Genomic DNA, 25,239 nt, shown 5'->3' with positions numbered 1-25,239 from the left:
GTTAATCTTGCCACTGAAGAGTCAGTCTTTTTATGGGCAGATCTTTCCTGCTGTGGGGAATCTGGTTGGGTCTTTTTGGAGCTAGCGGTTTCTTCAGTGGAGATAATCTCAGGTGGGAATGGACTCTTTGGGGGCTGGTTGCGGTGGTTTCTTTAGTTGTACTTAATATTAGACCCACTTCTGGAACACCGTGGGACTTTGAGCTAGCAGAAAATGTACTTAATCTTGTCCCTAAAGATTCAACCTCTTTATGGGAAGACCTGTCCTGCTGTGGGGAATTTGTTTGGGTCTTTTTCAAGCTAGCATTTTCTTTAGCAGACATACTCACAGGTGGGGGTGCAGTTTTTGCGGGGCTGGTTTTGGTGGTATCTTTAGTTGTACTTAATTTAAGACACACTTCTGGAACACCATGTGACTTTTTTGAAGTAGCGGAATTTTTAATTAATTTTGTCTTTTTATGGGCAGACAAATCTTGGTGTGGAGAAATTGTTTGGGTCAGTTGCGAGCCAGCATCTTCTTCAGCGGAGATACTCTCGGGTGGGACTGTACTCTTTGGCGTGCTGGTGGTATCTTTAGTTGTGCTTGATCTTAGACACACTTCTGGAACACAAAGAGACTTTTCTGAACTAGCACCATCTTGGCCTAATCCATTATCGGAAGATTCAGTGTTTTTACGGAAAGACCCATCCTGATGTGGAGAAACAGTTTGGATCTTTTTCGAGCTAGCATTTTCCTGAGTGGAGATAATCTCAGGTGAGAATTTAGTCTTTAGGGGGCTGGTTGTGGCACTATCTTTAGTTGTACTTGACCTCAGAGACACTTCTGGAACCCCAGGAGATTTATTAGAATTAGCAGAATTTCGAGTTGACCTTTTCCCTGAAGATTCCGTGTCTGCATTTTCAGACCTATCTTGAAGTGGCGAAATAGTTTGGGTCTTTTTCAAGGCAGAATTTTCCCGGGTGGAGACACGCTTCTTACGACCAGGTGGGTCTGTTGTCTTTAGAGGGCTGTTTGTGGTGGTGGTGGCATCTTTAGCTGTACTTGATCTCAGACACACTTTTGTGATGCCATAGAATTTTTTTGAACGACCAGATTTTCTAATTAAACTTTTCCTTGGAGAGTCAGTCTTTTTATGGGCAGACCTATCCTGGTGCGGGCGATTTGCTCGGGTCTTTTTCGAACTGGCATTTCCCTGAACAGAGATGATCTCGGGTGGGAATGAACTCTTTGCAGGGCTGGCTTTGGTGGTACTTTCAGTTGTACATGACCTCGGACTCACTTTTGTAACCTCACATAAAGATGTGTACCTCTCGAAAATAGTAGGAACGTGTTCCACTCCATTATGTTCCTCGCCATTATTTGACGCTGAAACACCTATTTGTTTCGGAGTCTGAAGCAAACGTTTTACTTTGTCTGAGGGCTGTTTTCTTTGCCTTCGGTTTTTGTTTACCGTCACATTTATTTCCACGTTTGCCTTCTCTTCAGTCGAGCCATATTTGTTTGGCCCCTCCTTCAGTGGTTTCTCCAGCAGTGTTTGCTCCACTTGCAGTTCCGTTCCTTCCAGTTCTTTCTCTGGCAGTGTTTGCTTTATTTGCTGTTCCTTTCCCACCAGTTCTTTCTCCAGCACCGTTGGCTCTACTTGATGTTCCTTTCCCGCCAGTTCTTTCTCAGGCAGTGTTTGCTCCACTTGCTGTTCCTCTTCAGTCAAGCTACACTTATTTCCCCCCACATCCAGTTGTTTCTCCAGCAGTGTTGACTCTACTTGCTGTTCCTTCCTCTCCATTTGTTTCTCAAGCGGTGTTGACTCTACTTGCTGCTCCGTTTGCTCCAGTTCTTTCTCTGGCAGTGTTTGCTTTATTCGCTGTTCCTTTCCCTCCAGTTCTTTCTCTATCACTGTTAGCTCTATTCGCTGTTCCTTTCCCTCCGGTTGTTTTCCCAGCAGTGTTGACTGTACTTGCTGTTCCTTCCTCTCAATTTGTTTCTCCCACAGTGTTGGCTCTTTTTGCTGTTCCTTCCTCTCCATTTGTTTTTTCAGCAATGTTGACTCTATTTGCTGTTCCTTCTGCTCCATTTGTTTTTTCAACAGAGTGGACTCTACTTGCTGTTCCTTCTCCTGCATTTGTTTCTCCGGCAGTCTTGGCTCCACTTGCTGTTCCTTCCCCTGCATTTGTTTCTCCGGCAGTCTTGGCTCCACTTGCTGTTCCTTCCCCTGCATTTGTTTCTCCAGCAGTCTTGCCTCCACTTGCTGTTCCTTCCCCTGCATTTGTTTCTCCGGCAGTCTTGGCTCCACTTGCTGTTCCTTCCCCTGCATTTGTTTCTCCGGCAGTCTTGGCTCCACTTGCTGTTCCTTCCCCTGCATTTGTTTCTCCGGCAGTCTTGGCTCCACTTGCTGTTCTTCTGAATGGGAAACACCACTGTACTGCTGCACAACCACACGCGCTTGTTTATTTGCTGGTGTTTTACCAAATGATTGATGCTGAATTTTAACCTTTGGTGCGGCCAACTGTTCTTGGAAAGTTGAGGGATTAGCGTATCCTTTGCGCCCCAACGTCTGATTGGATTTCGCTTTTGTGTTATTACCAGTGGTAGCAGGTGATCTTGCCGATTTAGTTGGTGGTTTGTGTACATCGCCATCTCTTTTTAACCCAGCTTGAACTGCGGTCACTAAGCACTTATTTTTTCTACACATCCCATATGAACATTGCCGGTCAATATCTTCCGTGACAGTTTGCTGGTCAGTCTGATGGTCTTCTGTGTCAGTTTGCTGGTCAATCTGGTAGTCTTCTGAGTCAGTTTCACCGGAAGAGTCTGGTGATGAATCTAAAAACAGCGGGAGGTGAACGAGAAAAGATAGAAAGGCCAAATTTAGGGAGCTATTACACAAAGTAGTGTGAATGTTTTAAATCCCATGTAAGGCATTACCTGAGAGAGCAAGGAAGAGTTCATTGCTGGTGTCTGTGGGTCGAGAGACATTTAACATCTACAGTGGAAAAGAGAAAAAAATTACAACCCATTTTGAACACAAACCCGAACCTTGTGGACTTGATTGTTACAGTGAATATTGTGCTTATGGCTTGTACAAACTTTATACACACACACCTCTGGCTGCGACTGGTAAAAAATATCTTTAAATGAAGCATCATAGTCGTGGTCCTTCAGCAGGTTGTAAACCCTCTCTTCGTGAGCACGTTGTGGGTTTTGATCCTCTGTGCTTTGTCCCAATGAGGCGTGGCTGGGAAGAAGGTCTGCAAACACAAATAGAGCGTAATGACAAATAAGCTTTTAGAAATTCATTAACATTTCAGTATTTTTATTTTATTGACATCCAGTATCAGACATTCCTATCCATTATATCAGTGTTTTTCAACAAGTGTGCCGTGAGATACAGTCTGGTGTGCCATGGGAGATTATCTAATTTCACCTATTTGGGTTAGAAATATTGTTTGCAAACCAGTAATAATAGTCTGCAAATGATGTGTTGTTGTTGAGTGTCGGTGCTGTCTAGAGCTCGGCAGAGTAACCGTGTAATACTCTTCCATATCAGTAGGTGGCAGCAGGTAGCTAATTGCTTTGTAGATGTCAGGAGCAGCGCGAGGCAGTGTGCAGTAAAAAGGTGTCCAATGCTTAAACCAAAAATAAACAAAAAGGTGAGTGCCCCTAAGAAAAGGCATTGAAGATTAGGGAAGGCTATGCAGAACGAAACTAAAACTGAACTGGCTACAAAGTAAACAAAAACACAATGCTGGACGACAGCAAAGACTTACTGTGGAGCAAAGACCGCATCCACAATATACATCCCAACATGACATGACCATCAACAATGTCCCCACAACAACGGAAATATTCTTGATTGCTAAAACAAAGTAGATGCGGGAAATATCGCTCAAAGGAAGACATGAAACTGCTACAGGAAAATACCAAAAAAAATAAGAGAAAAAGCCACCAAAATAGGAGCGTAAGACAAGAAGTAAAACACTACACACAGGAAAACAGCAAAAAAGTCCAAATAAGTCAGGGTGTGATGTGACAGGTGGTGACAGTACACCTACTTTGAGACAAGAGCTATAGTGATGCATGCTTGGTTATGCTTTAAAGTCATATCCAACAATTGTGACATTTCACTGTCAACTGAGTTTTGTTTTTTAATGATTGCTGGTGGTGTGCCGCCGCATTTTCTCAACGCAAAAAATGTGCCTTGGCTCAAAAAAGGTTGAAAAACACTGCATTACATCATATATCTGTCATCTGCCCTAAATGTCAAAAGAAAGAAACAGCAAGAAAACAAAATAATAATAATATTTACAGATAAATCAATTAAATAAATTAAAAAATAATAACAATAATAATTAAAATAAAAGAATATAAGCAGATAGTAAATAATAATTAAAACAAATATATATAGACACATAGGGAGTAATCCTTTTTTTCCTTCACTAATTCGAGAAATTAAAATCAGGCTTATGGGGCGTGACATAATTGACCCAGTTTTCCCAGTATGAAGTACATTTCTCCAATTTATAATTAATAAAAGCAGTTATCTTCTCCATTTTATAAATGTCCATTGGGATTTCCTTCCATTGCTTCAAAGTTGGGCTCTCCTGGGATATCCACCTCCTGGTCATGGTCTTTTTTTACAGGCCACTCGTAGGACATTCATTAAGCGTTTATCTTTTTTCAGCCAATCCTGAGCTACATGTCCGAAAAACAGAGTCTTAACTTTCAAGGGGTACTTCACATTTGAAAATATCCAGTAGAGCTTGGTGTATCACTTTCCAATAGTCCTTTATGGCAGAGCAGTCCCAGAAAACATGGTAGTGGTTTGCATTAAAGTTCCCACAATTTCTCCAACATACAGGGGAGTTGTCATAGTGAGACTTCTGAGAAGGTGGAACAAAACATCGGATCAAACTTTTCACGCCAAACTCCCTTCACTTGGGTGAGCTGAACCCCCTCCAGTATTTTTCAAAAGAATGTAATGCTATTTTTTTACTTTGGGACAATGTAGTTCGACTCCAGATGTAGGATATTTTCTGAAAACCATACCATTGTAGTTCACTTCCCGCTCCTGAAGACCGATACATTATTTTTCAAACGTTGGTCAATATCGATAATTATTAATATTTTTATGACCCATCGAAAATAAGGACCAAGAAAAAAATACATTAAATGTTAATATTTTTATTTCCAATGTAACCTTCCTCGGTTTATAATCCCCTCAGATATCATGGCAGAAAGGAAAGGAAAACAATGTCAGCCAAAGTTACACTGAACACTTAACAATAACCTTTTATAATGAATGTGCAAAAATACATAAGAAATACCGTAATTTCCGGACTATAAGCCGCACCTGACTATAAGCCGCACCAGCTAAATTTAGGGGAAAATACAGATTGCTCCATATATAAGCCGCACCCGACTATAAGCCGCAGGGTTTTGATGTGTAATTAGCGTAGTATATCGGGGTTCCTGCTACCACGGAGGGGATTGTCGGGACAGAGATGACTGTTTGGGAACGCAAAGCGTCCCATTTATTAACAATAAATCTTTCAATCCTTCAATCAAACTTTCACATCTTTGACATGGCGAACAGCATTCGGTGCAGAGTACAAATAATACAACGCTGCAAAGTAATACAAAGTGCTCACCTGTACGTTATCAAAATAACCAGCCTACCGGTATATGAAAAGTCAGTCTTTAATCATTGTGTCATCGTCTTCCTCCTGCGTACTAAAACCACCGAAATCCTCTTCGTCGGTGTCGGAGAAGAACAGGCCGTAAATAAGCCGCACCCTTGTATAAGCCGCAGGGACCAGAACGAGGGGGAAAAGTAGCGGCGTATAGTCCGGAAATTACGGTACTTAGTAAAGTGGGAAAAAAATAGTGCAAAGTGTGAAAATGAAAACAGAACTATTGTAGGACAGAGCGCAGCTAAGGTGGAGTGGTATTACCCATTACGGTCCGTTTGAAAAAGTCCAAAACACTGCCATACTGTCAACGTAACTTTTCCCGTTTTATCCACAAATATATCCACTCATTTTTAGTTTCATGCAAAGAATCAACCGCCAGACAACAAGATGGCGCAACCAAACTTGATAATAGAGGTGGATGAAATAATATATATTTTAGATATGCAACCAGCTCCTTATTTTAAGGCTCTTATGTTCCAGTTTTGCACACATTTCCAGGAATGTAATAAACGTGATGGATTTCTTATTAAAAATGCTCTGTTTTTAAAAGTTGCAAGTGATAAACGCTTATGTAGTGAAACAAAACCACATTTAAAATTGCATCTATGTACATCAATTAAAGATGCACCAATAATCGATTTGTAATCATATCGTAGCTCCTGAATCGTAATGGTATCGTGAGATGGTCAAAGAGCCCCACCTCTACTTGATACTGTCACCTGATTGGCTGTTGGAGTGTCACTCCCACTGATCAGTGGTCACTTCCTGCGTTGCTCGGTTACCGGAGATGGAGTGCCTCTTGTTCACGCATAGGGTTGCAAATTTCCGGGAATATTCAAAGTTTGAAACTTTCCATGGGAATTAACGGGAATTCATGGGAATAAACATTGAATGCAACATGCTAGATCTTGCAGCATGGTTATTAGCTAAAACAACCTGATTTAATGCAAAGTCAGTAGAATTTCAACCCTGCACTATGCATTCCTCCATCACATGTGCAGTGCATTCTTCCATCACATGCACAGATAATTCCCAGCATGCTACACACTACAGCAGCGCTATTGAGGCCACACTAGTATTTGAGCCCAAGGACTGGTAAGTGTTGATGATATTACCGGGGTAAATATATTAAGTTTAATAGTGGTGTAATTGCTTGTTAATGTATGACTGTAGACTACTCCAGCAGACTTCCACTCAAGCTAGCTAGCTGTTCCTGTACTTGTTCAATGATTTTGGGGCCAATATCTCTAGCTAGTTAGGTTTATGTACCACCACAGTCTCATAATGCACCCAAAATATTGCTCCGTTAGCCGTGATGCTAATTTTCTCTATGTTAATTCCCATTCATTTATGCTAACAACGTTAGCGATCCAAATTTACCTTTTTTGTGATGTGTAAAGTTCAACTAGCAAATAGTAAATCAAAAGGTGTAGTTTCCTCTGCGTTCTGTTCTGCTAGCCATTCTGTTGTCATACAAGAATGTAGGTTAGTTTGATTTAGCATGCTGAGTAACTCTAACCCTAACCCTAAGTGTTCATTTATTCATCTAGCCTATTTCTATTCATGTGTCCATCAGTATATTTTTTAAAGACTACTCCAATTGTTTAGCTGACTATTTATAATCAGTGTGTGGCATTGCATTAGTGTTTTACAAGCTTCTCATCTTATTCTATAGAATAAGATGGACGGTGTCCAACTTTGAATAATAACACTTTTTTCAAAATTTCCAAACTTCCCAAGCTTAACTTCCCGTGGTAAATTTCCGGAAAGTTTCCACCCCTTTGCAACCCTATTCACGCAACCAACCTTGCTTCGCAACTTGCGATTTCTTCCGACGAAGAAGGGAAAAAAAGTATACAAAGTTTTTTAGAACACATTTCTTTTATTGGTATTGATTACGTGTCTATCCTGATATATGTTGACATCGTTTTATGGTCCGACCCTAATCGTGACATCATAAATATGCAGCCATACTGGAGAGGGCAGCAGCACAAACCTCAACATGGAGACCCACCGCAAACACGGAAATTACAAGCTTTTCTTTGAAATCGGGTGATTTTTCATTATTGAAATTATCGACGTGATCCGTCTGCAGTATCATCCATAACTAGAACTTATGAGATGTATCCAATACATACTGATACTGTTACCTGATAGCAAGTCACTCCTACTGATCAGTGATCACGTCCTACGATGCTTGGTTAGCATAGAGCAGTCCTTCTCAAATAGAGAGGGGGGCGGGGGGGGCACGGTGCGATGCCGGTGGGGTGGGGCGGGTGTGACATCGTGGAACATGCTTTTTTTGCCGTGCCAGAATATGATGAGGCGTAACCACGGTGGAAGACGAGAAAAAGGCCGGTGTGTTGTTTCCTTTAAAGGTAATAAGCTTACAATGTTATGCAGAGGTGTACTTATAACAACTTTATAGATAAATTATGCAATATTTCTATTAACTGTGGAGAGTGGAGGGGCACAAAATATTTTCTTCTTCCTAGGGGGCGCAACAAAACTTTTTTGTTCATGCAACTAACCTTGCACACAACTTCCCATTTTTTCCTAAACAAAGAAAACAAAAATGTACGTTAAAACGAACATATTTTCTATTGATATCGATTTTGCGTCTATTGCCATAAATAATGATATCATTTGATCGCCCAGCACTACATGGGTGTCCAAACGTTTCCACCGAGGGCCAGGTACTGCGAATTGAAACAATGAGGGTACCACTTTGGCCGTGTTACGATTTTTTTGTAACCGATTTTTCCGTTAACAATACGCTTCAATTTTTTTTTTTAGTCCGACACAGGCCTCTTTTGTATGTTGGTATTAATCAAATATGCATTCTGAACAAACGAGTCACGTCCATGTGACCCATACATCATCAAAAAGCCACAAACGTCATATTTATTCGCAAAAATAGACCGTAAATGAGCATAAAATAGGCGAGGAAGAAATTGAAGCAAACGCCCCACAAAGTGTGACAGACAAAATTCTTGTCCACTTTCTTCGTGATCTATGACACAAAATAATTAAGAAAAAATTTGACAACGCTTGTACAAACGCCTTCAAATTGTCATAAATGCACCAGGAGTAAAACCCACGAGAACGTAATGACTATATAAAAATCCAAATTAGGCAACATTCTCAGGAGTGAGAAGGTGGCCGAATCCGATCTTTTTATGCAGTCGTTCATGTAACAAAAAAATATGCGACTTCTATGTGTAATGTGATACTCGAAACCGGTTTTCTGCCGGCTGCCGGCGTGGCAACATGCAACAACACTTTTCGGGGCTACCACGCATGCTCGTCACTCCCGTTGCATGCTGGGTAGTGTAGTTGTTATATTCCTAGCTCATAACATCACATCTTCCCCCCCTATAAAGAAATAATGTTAACTAAATAAAGTGTATTTCTTTTTTTAGCTTTAACTTTTCATTTTTTAGCATTGTAAGCACATTTGCAAACAACTTTTCTCTTCATAGAATTTTCTTTCAATAAAGAAATAAAGTGCAAAAATGTCAAAGCATCATAACAAACAGTTATGTCAAATAGCAGCAGAAGTGCACTTTTTGGAGAGCTGTATTATTTTCAGTTTTGTGCACAACGGACTGATTTTATTTAACACTATATTATTATTTATACACCTATAGTGATCACAGAGACAGCTTGTTTTTGTGTTACCTTATATATTTGTTTTTCTGAAAAATCCCACTTAATATACTTTGGGTAACAACAGTCAATATATATATATATATTTTTTTAGGGGGGTAACAGTCAATATTTATTTATTTTTTAGATTAAATTGTTTTCTTATATAATAAAAGTGAGCTTTTGTTAAACCAAATATTGTGTGTTTTTTTCCATATACAACAACCTATCTGGACTCGATAAGAGAATCGATAAGGAATCGGTTCGATAAGAGGATTCGATAATAGGCTCGAACTCGATAATTTCTTATCAAACATCATCCCTACTCATAACATCACATATTTCCCCATATAAAGAAATAATTTTAACTCAATAAAGTGTATTTCTTTTTTTAGCTTTAACTTTTCATTTTTTAGCATTGTAACCACATTTGCAAACAACTTTTCTCTTCATAGAATTTTCTTTCAATAAAGAAATAAAGTGCAAAAATGTCAAAGCATCATAACAAACAGTTATGTTCCAATAGCAGCAGAAGTGCACTTTTTGGAGAGCTGTATTATTTTCAGTTTTGTGCACAACGGACTGATTTCATTTAACGCTATATTATTATTTATACACCTATAGTGATCACAGAGACAGCTTGTTTTTGTGTTACTGTATATATTTGTTTTACTTAAAAATCCCACTTAATATACTTTGGGTAACAACAGTCAATTTTTATTTAATTTATTTTTTTAGGGGGGTAACAGTCAATATTTATTTATTCATGAGACTTTATTTTTTTCTTATATAATAAAAGTGAGCTTTTGTTAAACAAAATATTGTGTGTTTTTTTCCATACGCAACAACCTATCTGGACTCCATAAGAGAATCGATAAGGAATCGGTTCAATAAGAGGATTCGATAATAGGCTCGAACTCGATCATTTCTTATCAAACATCACCCCTAGTGTAATGTGAACCCAATGCGCAGAAATCGTGACACGGGGGCCCTGTATTTATACGGGTGTTGGCATCAGTTGGGTCACATGTACCGCAATGTCAAGAAGTTTGGGACAAAAATAGCCTGAACCCTCCTCGGTTATGCACCACGTGAGGAAAACCAGAAAGATTTTTAAAACATAAACATACATCTTTTTATACTTAACATAAATTTATTTCCATATTTGTGTAAGAATAACGGACCAAACTAAATGTTACACAGACAGCGTGACTTCCTGGCAGTAAACCTGCAAAAATATGGTCTTCTCAGGTTTCTCCCTGTTTACATTTTCACACTTTGCACTATTTTGTTACACCTTAACAAGCATTTCTTACATATTTCTTATTTATGCGCCTTCTTTTGAAGCGCTTGTTGTTAAGTGTTTATTGCAATTTTAGAATGGTGTTGACATTGATTGTTTTCCAGGCTTTCCTTTCTGCCTCGATAGCTGATAGGATTATAATCAGAGAAGGTTTATACTTTACTGGTCCATATTTTGTATTGTTCATAAAAATATTGATACCAACCTGTATAAAAGACATATATCATGATGAGTTTTCAGCCATACAGCCTGCCCCTGATGTCAAACATGTTGAGGGCCAATAAAAAACTAGCAGTGGGACAAAAATAGCCCCCGAGCTGCACTTTGAACACGCCTTGGTTATGCACCACGTGAGGAAAACCAGAAACATTTTAAAACATAAACATACATCTAGTCTTGTATTATTACAAACCTCGTCCGTTCCCTATTCGGATGTATGGAAACAACAGGGAGGAACTAAAGTGCCGGACTGTGTAAATTAAACAAATAAAATATAACAAATGTGCTACTTTGAAATAATAATTTGGTCTAACAATATTTACGTAAAAATAATTGCTGCTTGACATAAATTAATTTCCATATTTGAGTAAGAATAACAGACCAAACTAAATGTTACACAGACAGCGTAACTTCCTGCCAGTAAACCTGCAAAAAATGGTTTCTCCCTGTTTACATTCACACTTTGCACTATTTTGTTACACTTTATTAAAGCATTTCTTACATATTTCTTATTTTTTCGCCTTCTTATGAAGCACTTGTGGTTAAGTGTTTATTGCAATTTTAGAATGGTGTTGACATTGATTGTTTTCCAGGCGTGTGTTGACATTTCCTTTCCTTTCTGCCTCGATAGCTGATAGGATTATAATCAGATAAGGTTTATATTTGAAGTAAAAAACATTTAAAAATTTTACTGGTCCATATTTTGTATTGGTCATAAAAATATTGATATGAACCAGTATAAAACACGTATATCATGATGAGTTTTCAGCCATACAGCCTGCCCCTGATGTCAAACATGTTGAGGGCCAATAAAAAACTAGCAGTGGGACAAAAATGGCCCCCGAGCTGCACTTTGAACACGCCTTGGTTATGCACCACGTGAGGAAAACCAGCAACATTTTAAAACATAAACATACATCTAGTCTTGTATCATTACAAACCTCGTCCGTTCCCTATTCCGATGTATGGAAACAACAGGGTGGAACTAAAGTGCAGGACAGTGTAAATTAAACAAATAAAATATAATAAATGTGCTACTTTGAAATAATAATTTGGTCTAACAATATTTACGTAAAAATAATTGCTGCTTGACATAAATAAATTTCCATATTTGAGTAAGAATAACAGACCAAACTAAATGTTACACAGACAGCGTAACTTCCTGCCAGTAAACCTGCAAATAATGGTTTCTCCCTGTTTACATTTTCACACTTTGCACTATTTTGTTACACTTTATTAAAGCGTTTCTTACATATTTCTTATTTTTGCGCCTTCTTTTGAAGCGCTTGTTGTTAAGTGTTTATTGCAATTTTAGAATGGTGTTGACATTGATTGTTTTCCCGGCTTGTGTTGACATTTCCTTTCCTTTCTGCCTCGATAGCTGATAGGATTATAATCAGAGAAGGGTTACATTTGAAGTTAAAAAAAATTAATTTTTACTGGTCTATATTTTCTATTGTTCATAAAAATATTGATACCAACCAGTATAAAACACGTATATCATGATGAGTTTTCAGCCATATAGCCTGCCCCTGATGTCAAACATGTTGAGGGCCAATAAAAAACTAGCAGTGGGACAAAAATGGCCCCCAAGCTGCACTTTGAACACGCCTTGGTTATGCACCACGTGAGGAAAACCAGAAACATTTTAAAACATAAACATACATCTAGTCTTGTATTATTACAAACCTCGTCCGTCCCCTATTCGGATGTATGGAAACAACAGGGTGGAACTAAAGTGCAGGACAGTGTAAATTAAACAAATAAAATATAACAAATGTGCTACTTTGAAATAATAATTTGGTCTAACAATATTTACGTAAAAATAATTGCTGCTTGACATAAATTAATTTCCATATTCGAGTAAGAATAACAGACCAAACTAAATGTTACACAGACAGCGTAACTTCCTGCCAGTAAACCTGCAAAAAATGGTTTCTCCCTGTTTACATTTTCACACTTTGCACTATTTTGTTACACTTTATTAAGGCATTTCTTACATATTTCTTATTTTTTCGCCTTCTTATGAAGCACTTGTTGTTAAGTGTTTATTGCAATTTTAGAATGGTGTTGACATTGATTGTTTTCCAGGCTTGTGTTGACATTTCCTTTCCTTTCTGCCTCGATAGCTGATAGGATTATAATCAGAGAAGGTTTATATTTGAAGTAAAAAAAAATTAAAAATTTTACTGGTCTATATTTTGTATTGGTCATAAAAATATTAATATGAACCAGTATAAAAGACATATATCATGATGAGTTTTCAGCCATGTAGCCTGCCCCTGATGTCAAACATGTTGAGGGCCAATAAAAAACTAGCAGTGGGACAAAAATGGCCCCCGAGGTGCACTTTGAACACGCCTTGGTTATGCACCACGTGAGGAAAACCAGAAACATTTTAAAACATAAACATACATCTAGTCTTGTATTATTACAAACCTCGTCCGTCCCCTATTCGGATGTATGGAAACAACAGGGAGGAACTAAAGTGCCGGACTGTGTAAATTAAACAAATAAAATATAACAAATGTGCTACTTTGAAATAATAATTTGGTCTAACAATATTTACGTAAAAATAATTGCTGCTTGACATAAATACATTTCCATATTTGTGTAAGAATAACAGACCAAACTAAATGTTACACAGACAGCGTAACTTCCTGCTAGTAAACCTGCAAAAAATGGTTTCTCCCTGTTTACATTTTCACACTTTGCACTATTTTGTTACACTTTATTAAAGCATTTCTTACATATTTCTTATTTTTGCGCCTTCTTATGAAGCACTTGTGGTTAAGTGTTTATTGCGATTTTAGAATGGTGTTGACATTGATTGTTTTCCAGGCGTGTGTTGACATTTCCTTTCCTTTCTGCCTCGATAGCTGATAGGATTATAATCAGAGAAGGTTTATATTTGAAGTAAAAAAAAATTCATTTTTACTGGTCCATATTTTCTATTGGTTATAAAAAATATTGATACCAACCAGTATAAAACACGTATATTATGATGAGTTTTCAGCCATATAGCCTGCCCCTGATGTCAAACATGTTGAGGGCCAATAAAAAACTAGCAGTGGGACAAAAATGGCCCCCGAGCTGCACTTTGAACACGCCTTGGTTATGCACCACGTGAGGAAAACCAGAAACATTTTAAAACATAAACATACATCTAGTCTTGTATCATTACAAACCTCGTCCGTCCCCTATTCGGATGTATGGAAACAACAGGGAGGAACTGAAGTGCAGGACTGTGTAAATTAAACAAATAAAATATAACAAATGTGCTACTTTGAAATAATAATTTGGTCTAACAATATTTACGTAAAAATAATTGCTGCTTGACATAAATTAATTTCCATATTCGAGTAAAGATAAAAGACCAAACTAAATGTTACACAGACAGCGTAACTTCCTGCTAGTAAACCTGCAAAAAATGGTTTCTCCCTGTTTACATTTTCACACTTTGCACTATTTTGTTACACTTTATTAAAGCATTTCTTACATATTTCTTATTTTTGCGCCTTCTTATGAAGCACTTGTGGTTAAGTGTTTATTGCAATTTTAGAATGGTGTTGACATTGATTGTTTTCCAGGCGTGTGTTGACATTTCCTTTCCTTTCTGCCTCGATAGCTGATAGGATTATAATCAGAGAAGGTTTATACTTTACTGGTCCATATTTTCTATTGGGCATAAAAATATTGATATCAACCAGTATAAAGGACATATATCATGATGAGTTTCCAGCCATGTAGCCTGCCCCTGATGTCAAACATGTTGAGGGCCAATAAAAAACTAGCAGTGGGACAAAAATAGCCCCCGAGCTGCACTTTGAACACGCCTTGGTTATGCACCACCAGCAACATTTTAAAACATAAACATACATCTAGTCTTGTATTATAGATGAAAGGGTGTCATTAATTGTGACTCATACACGTCTGTTGTAGTGGATTTAAAAAAACAAAAACATTTCCTTAATGTTTCGCGGAACCGTAAGAGGCGCGGCCTTTAGCAGGACACAACACTTGCTACCGGAAGTGGAATTATCGGATTTATTCTCTACGCAACTTCTTTTTTTTTAAATTCTAACTATTACAAAGTGCGCGTATTTTTGAGATTGTGTTCGATATTGATGTGTTTAGATGGACTTTTACACGGCTATAAAAAAAAACAATAAGCGATACACAACAAGAAGGCCTGTACTTTGTGCCGCTTGCACACTAGAATCACAATCAGAATAGTTTTATTGCCATTGTTTGAGAACGGGTTCACAAACTAGGAATTTTTCTTGGTGCAATCGTGCAACATAAAACACATATAACACAGATTTGGTAATAAAAAGAGCTGTAACTGAGCTATCAGATCATGTTATAGACTTAGAAGGAATTCAAGGAGCTACTATTAGGAGTAATTGTTCAATATAGCAGTCTAAAACATCACATTTGTTAATGTAAACAAGCATCAAATAATTATAGTGTCACTTGCACACTATGCATGACTTTTGAGAATAAAAAAATAAATATAATATGTTAGTGTATTAATAGCACATGTTTTTGAAAAGTAAACTGAATGATAATCGGTTTGAGAAATTAGATTTATTTTTTTTAAACATTTCCTTGCTGTTTCGCGGAACCGGAAGAGGCGCGGCCTTTAGCAGGACCCAACCTTGCTACCGGAAGTGGAATTATCGGATATATCCTCTACGAAACATTTATTTATTTTTATTCTGACTAATACAAAGTGCGCACATTTTTTAGATTGTGTTCGATATCGATATGTTTAGATGGAATTTTACACGGCTTTAAAAAAACAAAAACAATAAGCTGTACACAACAAGAAGGCCTGTACTTTGTGCCGCTTGCATGTTGAAATAAGACATTATGAATGACTTTTGAGAATTAAAAAATAAATAATATGTTAGTGTATTAATAAAATATGAATTTTTTTAAAAGTAAACTGAATGATAATCGGTTTGAGAAATTAGATTTTTTTTAAAACATTTCCTTGAGGTTTCGCGGAACCGGAAAAGGCGCGGCCTTTAGCAGGACCCAACCTTGCTACCGGAAGTGGAATTATCGGATTTATCCTCTACGAAACACTTATTTATTTTTATTCTGACTATTACAAAGTGCGCACATTTTTTAGATTGTGTTCGATATCGATTTGTTTAGATGGACTTTTACACGGCTATAAAAAAAAAACAATAAGCTGTACACAACAAGAAGGCCTGTACTTTGTGCCGCTTGCATGTTGAAATAAGACACTATGAATGACTTTTGAGAATTAAAAAATAAATATAATATGTTAGTGTATTAATAGCACATGTTTTTGAAAAGTAAACTGAATGATAATCGGTTTGAGAAATTAGATTTATTTTTTTTAAACATATCCTTGCTGTTTCGCGGAACCAGAAGAGGCGCGACCTTTAGCAGGACCCAACCTTGCTACCGGAAGTGGAATTATCGGATTTATCCTCTACGAAACATGTATTTAGTTATTAATTTTTATTCTGACTATTACAAAGTGTGCACATTTTTTAGATTGTGTTCGATATCGATTTGTTTAGATGGACTTTTACACGGCTATTAAAAAAAAAACAATAAGCAGTACACAACAAGAAGGCCTGTACTTTGTGCCGCTTGCAGGTTGAAATGAGACACTATGAATGACTTTTGAGAATTAAAAAATAAATATAATATGTTAGTGTCTTAATAGCACATGTTTTTTAAAAGTAAACTGAATGATAATCGGTTTGAGAAATTAGATTTTTTTTTTTAAACATTTCCTTGCTGTTTCGCGGAACCGGAAGAGGCGCGGCCTTTAGCAGGACCCAACCTTGCTACCGGAAGTGGAATTATCGGATTTATCCTCTACGAAACTTTTTTTTTTTCTTCTGACTATTACAAAGTGCACACATTTTTTAGATTGTGTTCGATATCGATTTGTTTAGATGGACTTTTACACGGCTTAAAAAAAACAAAAACAATAAGCAATACACAACAAGAAGGCCTGTACTTTGTGCCGCTTGCATGTTGAAATAAGACACTATGAATGACTTTTGAGAATTAAAAAATAAATAATATGTTAGTGTATTAATAAAATATTAAATTTTTGAAAAGTAAACTGAATGATAATCGGTTTGAGAAATTAGATTTTTTTTTTAAACATTTCCTTGAGGTTTCGCGGAACCGGAAGAGGCGCGGCCTTTAGCAGGACACAACCTTGCTACCGGAAGTGGAATTATCGGATTTATCCTCTACGAAACATTTATTTATTTATTTATTTTTATTCTGACTATTACAAAGTGCGCACATTTTTTGGATTGTGTTCGATATCGATTTGTTTAGATGGACTTTTACACGGCTTTAAAAACAAAAACAATAAGCAATACACAACAAGAAGGCCTGTACTTTGTGCCGCTTGCATGTTTAAATAAGACATTATGAATGACTTTTGAGAATTAAAAAATAAATAATATGTTAGTGTATTAATAAAATGTTAAATTTTTGAAAAGTAAACTTAATAATAATCGGTTTGAGAAATTAGATTTTTTTTAAAAACATTTCCTTGAGGTTTCGCGGAACCGGAAGAGGCGCGGCCTTTAGCAGGACCCAACCTTGCTACCGGAAGTGGAATTATTGGATTTATCCTCTACGAAACATGTATTTAGTTATTAATTTTTATTCTGACTATTACAAAGTGCGCACATTTTTTAGATTGTGTTCTATATCGATTTGTTTAGATGGACTTTTACATGGCTTAAAAAAAACAAAAACAATAAGCAATACACAACAAGAAGGCCTGTACTTTGTGCCGCTTGCAGGTTGAAATAAGACATTATGAATGACTTTTGAGAATTAAAAAATAAATATAATATGTTAGTGTCTTAATAGCACATGTTTCTGAAAAGTAAACTGAATGATAATCGGTTTGAGAAATTCGATTTTTTTTTTTTAACATTTCCTTGAGGTTTCGCGGAACCGGAAGAGGCGCGGCCTTTAGCAGGACCCAACCTTGCTACCGAAGTGGAGTTATCGGATTTATCCTCTACGAAACATTTATTTATTTTTATTCTGACTATTACAAAGTGCGCACATTTTTTAGATTGTGTTTGATATCGATTTGTTTAGATGGACTTTTAAACGGCTTAAAAAAAACAAAAACAATAAGCAATACACAACAAGACGGCCTGTACTTTGTGCCGCTTGCATGTTGAAATAAGACATTATGAATGACTTTTGAGAATTAAAAAATAAATGTAATATGTTAGTGTATTAATAGCACATGTTTTTGAAAAGTAAACTGAATGATAATCGGTTTGAGAAATTAGATTTTTTTTTTTAAACATTTCCTTGAGGTTTCGCTGAACCGGAAGAGGCGCGGCCTTTAGCAGGACCCAACCTTGCTACCGGAAGTGGAATTATCGGATTTATCCTCTACGAAAGTTTTTTTTTTTTAATTCTGACTATTACAAAGTGCGCACATTTTTTAGATTGTGTTTGATATCGATTTGTTTAGATGGACTTTTACACGGCTATAAAAAAAAAACCAATAAGCTGTACACAACAAGAAGGCCTGTACTTTGTGCCGCTTGCATGTTGAAATAAGACACTATGAATGACTTTTGAGAATTAAAAAATAAATAATATGTTAGTGTATTAATAAAATATGAAATTTTTGAAAAGTAAACTGAATAATCGGTTTGAGAAATTAGATTTTTTTTAAAAACATTTCCTTGAGGTTTCGCGGAACCGGAAAAGGCGCGGCCTTTAGCAGGACACAAAGCTTGCTACCGGAAGTGGAATTATCGGATTTATCTTCTACGAAACATTTTTTTTAAAATGCCGATTATTAAAAAGTGCGCGTAATTTTGAGATTGCATTCGATATCGATGTGTATGGATGGACTTTAACACGGCTCTAAAAAAACGAGGTTCGTTTGTGGCGTTTCCCTCCTATTGTACGTCCCCGCGCGTTACGCAATCCTTTGATCCAGTTGCAAAACAGACGAATTTAGCGCTGGCGTCCAACACAAGACGTCTTTAAAGATACTAACTTTGACGGAATGAACAAGTTTTCCCCACCAAACACAACTCACCGCATTGGACGGCCGTGTCGCGCCGCTCCGGGCCCTCGCTTTGGCTCGACTCGTTGACCGAAGGAGTGTTCAGGGTTTCGTTTTCCCGGCATGTTGTTTTCAGGGCCTCGTTCTCCATCTTGGCCCTCGATAGTTCCGCCTTTAAGTCGTCGACCATAGTTTCAAAAAGTTTGGTAGTTTCCTCGACGGTGCTCTTCACGATGTGCTCCATGAAGGAGGCGTACTTGCTCTGGAAATCGTCCGCCGACATCTTCGCTACCTCCGTCCTTCCGAGTCGAACTACGGGCTCACTTTGGCGTGGTCTCCCCCCTCCGCCGTTTATGCGTCGAAATGTGGCGTGACGAGCGTCGTCAACATGGCTTCCTGAAAGCGTCCTCTCGCTTTTGTGTGTCTGCATACGTGACGCACGTTCGGGATGGGCAGGTCGGGAGCGAGCCGTTCGAAACGAGCCTCTGACTCGTGGCTCGCGGGCACGGATGTGAGCCAGCTAGATGGGACACGCCCCCCGTTTGAGCCGCGCGCATCAGCCAGTTGGGGGCAAAGCATAGACATCGCTGACGAGACGCGGGGCCGCCATCTTGGAGTGGTGATCCGCGCCAGGAGCAATGAACTGTCAGCGCATTTCATTCATCTTACCTCACTGAATACCACTGATTGTCACACGCCTTTTTTGTCATACGTGTAGCTATGATAAAGGACACATGTTTTGTTATTCATAGTTTGCTTAACAGTAATAGAATATTCTTGTATGCTATAAGTCAGTGTTTTTCAACCTTCTTTGAGCCAAGGCACATTTTTTGCGTTTAAAAAATGCGGAGGCATCTCAATCATTAAAAAACAAAACTCAGTTGACAGTAAAAAGTCGTTTGTCAGTTTGGTCAAGTTTTAGTTTTCCTCTGCGTTTGTCCTGGTTTCCTGTTTTTAGTTCCTGTCAGCACTCTTATTTTGGTTATTTCCTGATTGTCTCCCTGAGTGCCTTTTCCCCTCAGCTGTGGCTGATTGGCACCTGGCCACATCTGGTGCCAATCAGCCAGCTGCTATTTAAACCTGTCCTGCCCTCCAGTCACGGCTGGATTATTGTCATTTCTACCTGTCCCTACTACCTGTCATTTATACTTGTTGTTGTAGCTCTGTTTACTTCTGTCCACTCTGGTCCTATCATAGTTCATCCTGCTCGTTTCTTGCCACGTGAGTTTTGTTTATTCGTGTCACAGTAAGTGTTTTTGTTTCTTGTCCACAGTTAGCCTTTGTGCTATTTTAGTTCATAGCCTAGTTTGTTCTCCGCCTTGTGCGCGCCTTTTGTTTGTTCCCTTTTGTTTGTTCCCTTTTGTTTGTTTTTTGCCATAGTATTTAATTAAATCATGTTTTCTCGCACAATGCCTGCCATCATCTCTGCATCTTGGGGTTTGTCGCCAACATACTTTGACATCGTTGTTGCAATTGTTGGATATGACTTTAAAGCATAACCAAACATGCATCACTATAGCTCTTGTCTCAAAGTAGGTGTACTGTCACCACCTGTCACATCACACCCTGACTTATTTGGACTTTTTTGCTGTTTTCCTGTGTGTAGTGTTTTACTTCTTGTCTTGCACTCCCATTTTTTGGGTATTTTCCTGTAGCAGTTTCGTGTCTTCCTTTGAGCGATATTTCCCGCATCTACTTTGTTTTAGCAATCAAGAATATTTCAGTTGTTTTTATCGTTCTTTGTGGGGACTTTGTTGATTGTCATGTCATGTTCGGATGTACATCTTTGCTCCACAGTAAGTCTTTGCTGTCGTCCAGCATTCTGTTTTTGTTGACTTTGTAGCCAGTTCAGTTTTAGTATTGTTCTGCATAGCCTTCCCTAAGCTTCAATGCCTTTTCTTAGGGGCACTCACCTTTTGTTTATTGTTGGTTTAAGCATGAGACACCTTTTTACCTGCACGCTGCCTCCCGCTGTTTCCCACATCTACAAAGCAATTAGCTACCGGCTGCCACCTACTGACATGGAAGAGTATTACACGGTTACTCTGCCGAGCTCTAGACAGCACCGACACTCAACAACAACACATCATTTGCAGACTATAATTACTGCTTTGCAAAAAATATTTCTAACCCAAAAAGGTGAAATTAGATAATCTCCCACGGCACACCAGACTGTATCTCACGGCACACTAGTGTGCCGCGGCACAGTGGTTGAAAAACACTGCTATAAGTGACCAGATGTCCGAGATCAAAACTGGGAATATAATCCCAGAGAAGGGTCAGCTATTTCTAAATTGTAGAAACAATATGATGAGGTTATATATACATGCTACACAAACAATGTATGAATACATTAGATATCTATATATCTTATAGACTGTATCTCTGTTGCTGCAGCAGCAGAGAGTTTATTCTGTCTTGACACTTTGTATTGATATTTTCTATTACATTCTTCCCTTAAATGATAATGTTTACAGTGATTGTTTTATATGTATTTTTGATGTATGTCGCTTTGGATAAATGCGTCTGCCAAATACTTCAACATATATAAACACCTGAAAGTCTTTATATCAGCTAAAACCACCAAATTTTTCACTGAATTCAGAATAAAAGCAAATCGTGTCTTACCCAACAATGTTAGTATTTGAATATTGTTACTTGAAGACTTATTCCTGCTTACAATTATACTGTTAAGAAAGTATTGTCTTATACTTTGCCTAAAATGAGAATGCATCATAATCAGTGGCGGCTGGTGAATTTTGTTTTAGGTGGGGCTGAAAGTTTGTAAAGCAAACCCCTGTAGGGGGGTCATCCTCCCCCAGAAGATTTCTTTGTGATTTTCACATACAAATGAAGCATTCTGGTGCATTCTGACAAAATAATGAAGACAAAATAGAACATTTCATAGGTTTGCAGAGAACTATATATAAAATATGCATTTCACGAAGGTGGGCTACACAAAATTGGGTTGAAAGCTAGACTAAATTTAGACTTGTATAATACTGTATAGGCACTGTCCATCTGATTGTCTAGTTAGCTAACATATATTACCCCCCCCCCCCCACCCCCCCACCCCTACACAATCTGGACTGTGGTTCTGACTTTTACCCCTGTTTGATTTTACAATCTTTTTATATCTTCATCATTTATTTCAACTTTATGTCATTCAAGTATGACATTTTTAAATGTAATTAATTTCATTGACAAGCAATTCTATTATGGTCATACTCTTGTTTGCTAGCGGCTACGATTTCAGTACTATTGAAGATCTTTGCTCCTTCTCAACTCTGTGCTAATATTCTTTTCACAAAATACAACCAATAGTACGTTAATGTTAAATCTTACTTGTGAAAAGTCATCCCCCGATTCCTATTTTCAACAGTCCGCTCATTTGAGCAGGAAAACGCTGACCACCATCTTTGTTTTCTACCTGTCAACTGTCAGTTTAGGCTGCTCGCCGGCTCCTCGTCACCACTTCAAGATGGCGGCCCAATTTCTCGCGTCACAGCAGCCAATGCTGCGTCTACTTATAACATGTCTATGCTAAAAAGCACAAAAAGCGATACACAACGAGAAGGCTTGTACTTTATGCCGCTTGCACACTATTTACCATGAACTGATTAACGTGGACCCCGACTTAAACAAGTTGAAAAACTTATTGGGGTGTTACCATTTAGTGGTCAATTGTACGGAATATGTACTGTACTGTGCAATCTACTAATAAAAGTTTCAATCAATCAATCAATGCAGTAGGGTTGAAATAAGGACACAATTAATGACTTTTCGGAGAGGAATAAAACAATAGATACAATATGTTAGTGTATTAATAGCACATGTTTTTGACATTGACTATAAAGTCAACTGAATGATAATCTGTTGAGAAATAAGAATGTTTTATTGATTGTAATTGACCTTTAAAGGGAGCTTGGCCCGCACTAAGATGGCCGCCGTGTAGGCATGTTGCCAATGGCGCGCTAATGCATCTATGCTCACAGCTCTCCTTGATGTTGATGGGGAATTTCGGCTCATTACTGAGGGAGTCGTTCTTTTTGGCTCATCTCTTAATGGCTCCTCCGATTTTCTAAAGTTGATTCTTATTCTTATCTGATTTTAATGCCAAAACATAATCATCTAAAATGTTTATTATCAGAGGTGTGCGTCTCATTTCTTGAAGTGATATCAAAACACTCTGGAGGCATCAGTTCTTTAAAGTGGGATCGTGCAGTTCTTGATTCTAACTGAAGCCAAAGCACTTCTTATCAAAGACAAAGTTGTTACGTAACAAACTTGAACACTGCCAACTAGTGGTCGTTATGAGGAATAGCATATGTAAACACAACAGTGAAATAACAAAACTATTATATATATATATATATATATATATATATATATATATATATATATATATATATATATATATATATATATATATGTATATATATATATATATATATATATATATATATATATATATATATAATAGTTTTGTTATTTCACTGTTGTATATATATATATATATATATATACATATATATATACATATATATATATACATATATATATATATATATATATATATATATATACATATATATATATATATATATATATATATATATATATATATATATATATATATATATATATATATATATATATATATATATATATATATATATATACTCCAAATACATGCACCTGGGGATAGGTTGATTGGCGACACTAAATTGGCGCTAGTGTGTGAATGTGAGTGTGAATGTTATCTGTCTATCTGTGTTGGCCCTGCGATGAGGTGGCGACTTGTCCAGGGTGTACCCCGCCTTCCGCCCGATTGTAGCTGAGATAGGCTCCAGCGCCCCCCGCGACCCCGAAGGGAATAAGCGGTAGAAAATGGATGGATGGATATATATATATATATATATATATATATATATATATATATATAAAAATATATATAAATACATATATACACACATATATATATATATATACATACTGTATATATATATATACATACTGTATATATATATATATATATATATATATATATATATATATATATATATATATATATATATATATATATATATATATATATATATATATATATATATATATATATATATATATATATATATATATATATATGTGTATATAAGCACCTTGTATTATTTTCATTGTCTTCATTTCTAATTTGTAGGACATATTTTGTTCTATATATTGTGGCCCCACCTTATGGAATATTTGCAATGTACACACAAGTCAAATTAAATGTAAATTTATATTTTCAAACAAGTCCCACCAATAAAATGCATAATGGCGTTTGACTACTACCGGTGACTTTTTTGTTTTGTTTTAAGTTAAATAATTGTTACTTCTAAAAAAACAAAAACAATTAAGAAACATAACCACAAGTCAGTCTTTTGGAAGCCATTTTGACTCTCCTCTCGCTTGATGACGTCAAGCAGGACGTCCCAGGCCCCTCCTTTTAAAGGCACATACTCACCGTAACAGATGTTTACAATGGAAATGTGTTTGTTTTGGCAAGTTTCCATCTCACTGTATGAAAACTGGACAGAACCAAAGTTTGTCTAATTCCATTTTAATCCTGTGTATATATTTTTGCAATTAATTGTAATACATTATTCTAATCCAATACATGTTTATATTGATAGTTAGTCTATCAGTTTTTTGTAAGCATCAACTTATGTTGCCTAATATTGCACTTATTGTTTACGTTGTTGCACACGTTCTTTGCGAAGGAGATGTTGCAGCTTTAAAGAGATATTCTTTTAAAATCATTCCTGGTTATTACCCTGTAAAGACTGTGATGGTTAGATACAAGAAGGACATTGATGTTGCCTGCACCTTATGGAACATGCATGTTGCACCTTATGGAACATGCATGTTGCACCTTATGTAACATGCATGTTGCACCTTATGTAACATGCATGTTGCACCTTATGTAATATGCATGTTGCACCTTATGTAACATGCATGTTGCACCTTATGTAACATGCATGTTGCACTTTATGTAACATGCATGTTTGTAAATGTTGACATCTATAAATAAATGTTTATTTAAAAAAAAGAAAATAAAAAAAGAAGATGTTGCAGCTTTTCAATTTGAGCATAATTTCCCATATCGCCGCAAGATGGCAGTAATGTAACATTATGGAATCTTTGGCTACTGAAAAATCTTAATCGAAGAAGAAAAGGGCGTATTTTATAGAATATACAAAGTACATGGGATGATGTGAGAAGAAATAGTTTTATTTTTATGTACACATATGTTTTTATAAAATAACGTATTAAATGATATT

The 25,239-nt window shown here is 37.0% G+C and overlaps 1 protein-coding gene and 1 pseudogene across 1 annotated transcript; one reads left to right on the top strand and one right to left on the bottom strand.

Moving 5' to 3' along the window:
- LOC133632298 (putative mediator of RNA polymerase II transcription subunit 12) lies at positions 1 to 19,434 on the bottom strand. The gene is made up of 4 exons (XM_062024655.1): positions 18,950 to 19,434; positions 3,100 to 3,245; positions 2,923 to 2,980; positions 1 to 2,820 (listed from the first exon to the last, which is right to left on the bottom strand). The coding sequence occupies exons 1-4, from the start codon at positions 19,344 to 19,346 to the stop codon at positions 2 to 4; spliced, it is 3,420 nt and encodes a 1,139-aa protein (XP_061880639.1). The 5' UTR covers positions 19,347 to 19,434; the 3' UTR covers position 1.
- LOC133632351 (protein NipSnap homolog 1-like) overlaps positions 1 to 25,239 on the top strand; it is a 302,488-nt pseudogene that overhangs the window by 39,750 nt on the left and 237,499 nt on the right.

The sequence above is a fragment of the Entelurus aequoreus genome, linkage group LG17 (genome assembly GCF_033978785.1).
Source record: "Entelurus aequoreus isolate RoL-2023_Sb linkage group LG17, RoL_Eaeq_v1.1, whole genome shotgun sequence".
Lineage (NCBI taxonomy): Eukaryota > Metazoa > Chordata > Actinopteri > Syngnathiformes > Syngnathidae > Entelurus > Entelurus aequoreus.
Note: the sequence above shows the minus strand (reverse complement) of the source record. Positions and strands in the feature narration are given on the sequence as shown.

Bases quoted from the DNA above. Each gene is read 5' to 3' on its own strand.
- LOC133632298 (XM_062024655.1), bottom strand. From the start codon at position 19,346: ATGCAGACACACAAAAGCGAGAGGACGCTTTCAGGAAGCCATGTTGAC. The intron at 3,246-18,949 runs GTGAGTTGTGTT...TTGTGTTTGCAG, and splicing joins CGACACGGCCGTCCAATGCG to ACCTTCTTCCCAGCCACGCC. The intron at 2,981-3,099 runs GTGTGTGTGTAT...TTTCCACTGTAG, and splicing joins TTTACCAGTCGCAGCCAGAG to ATGTTAAATGTCTCTCGACC.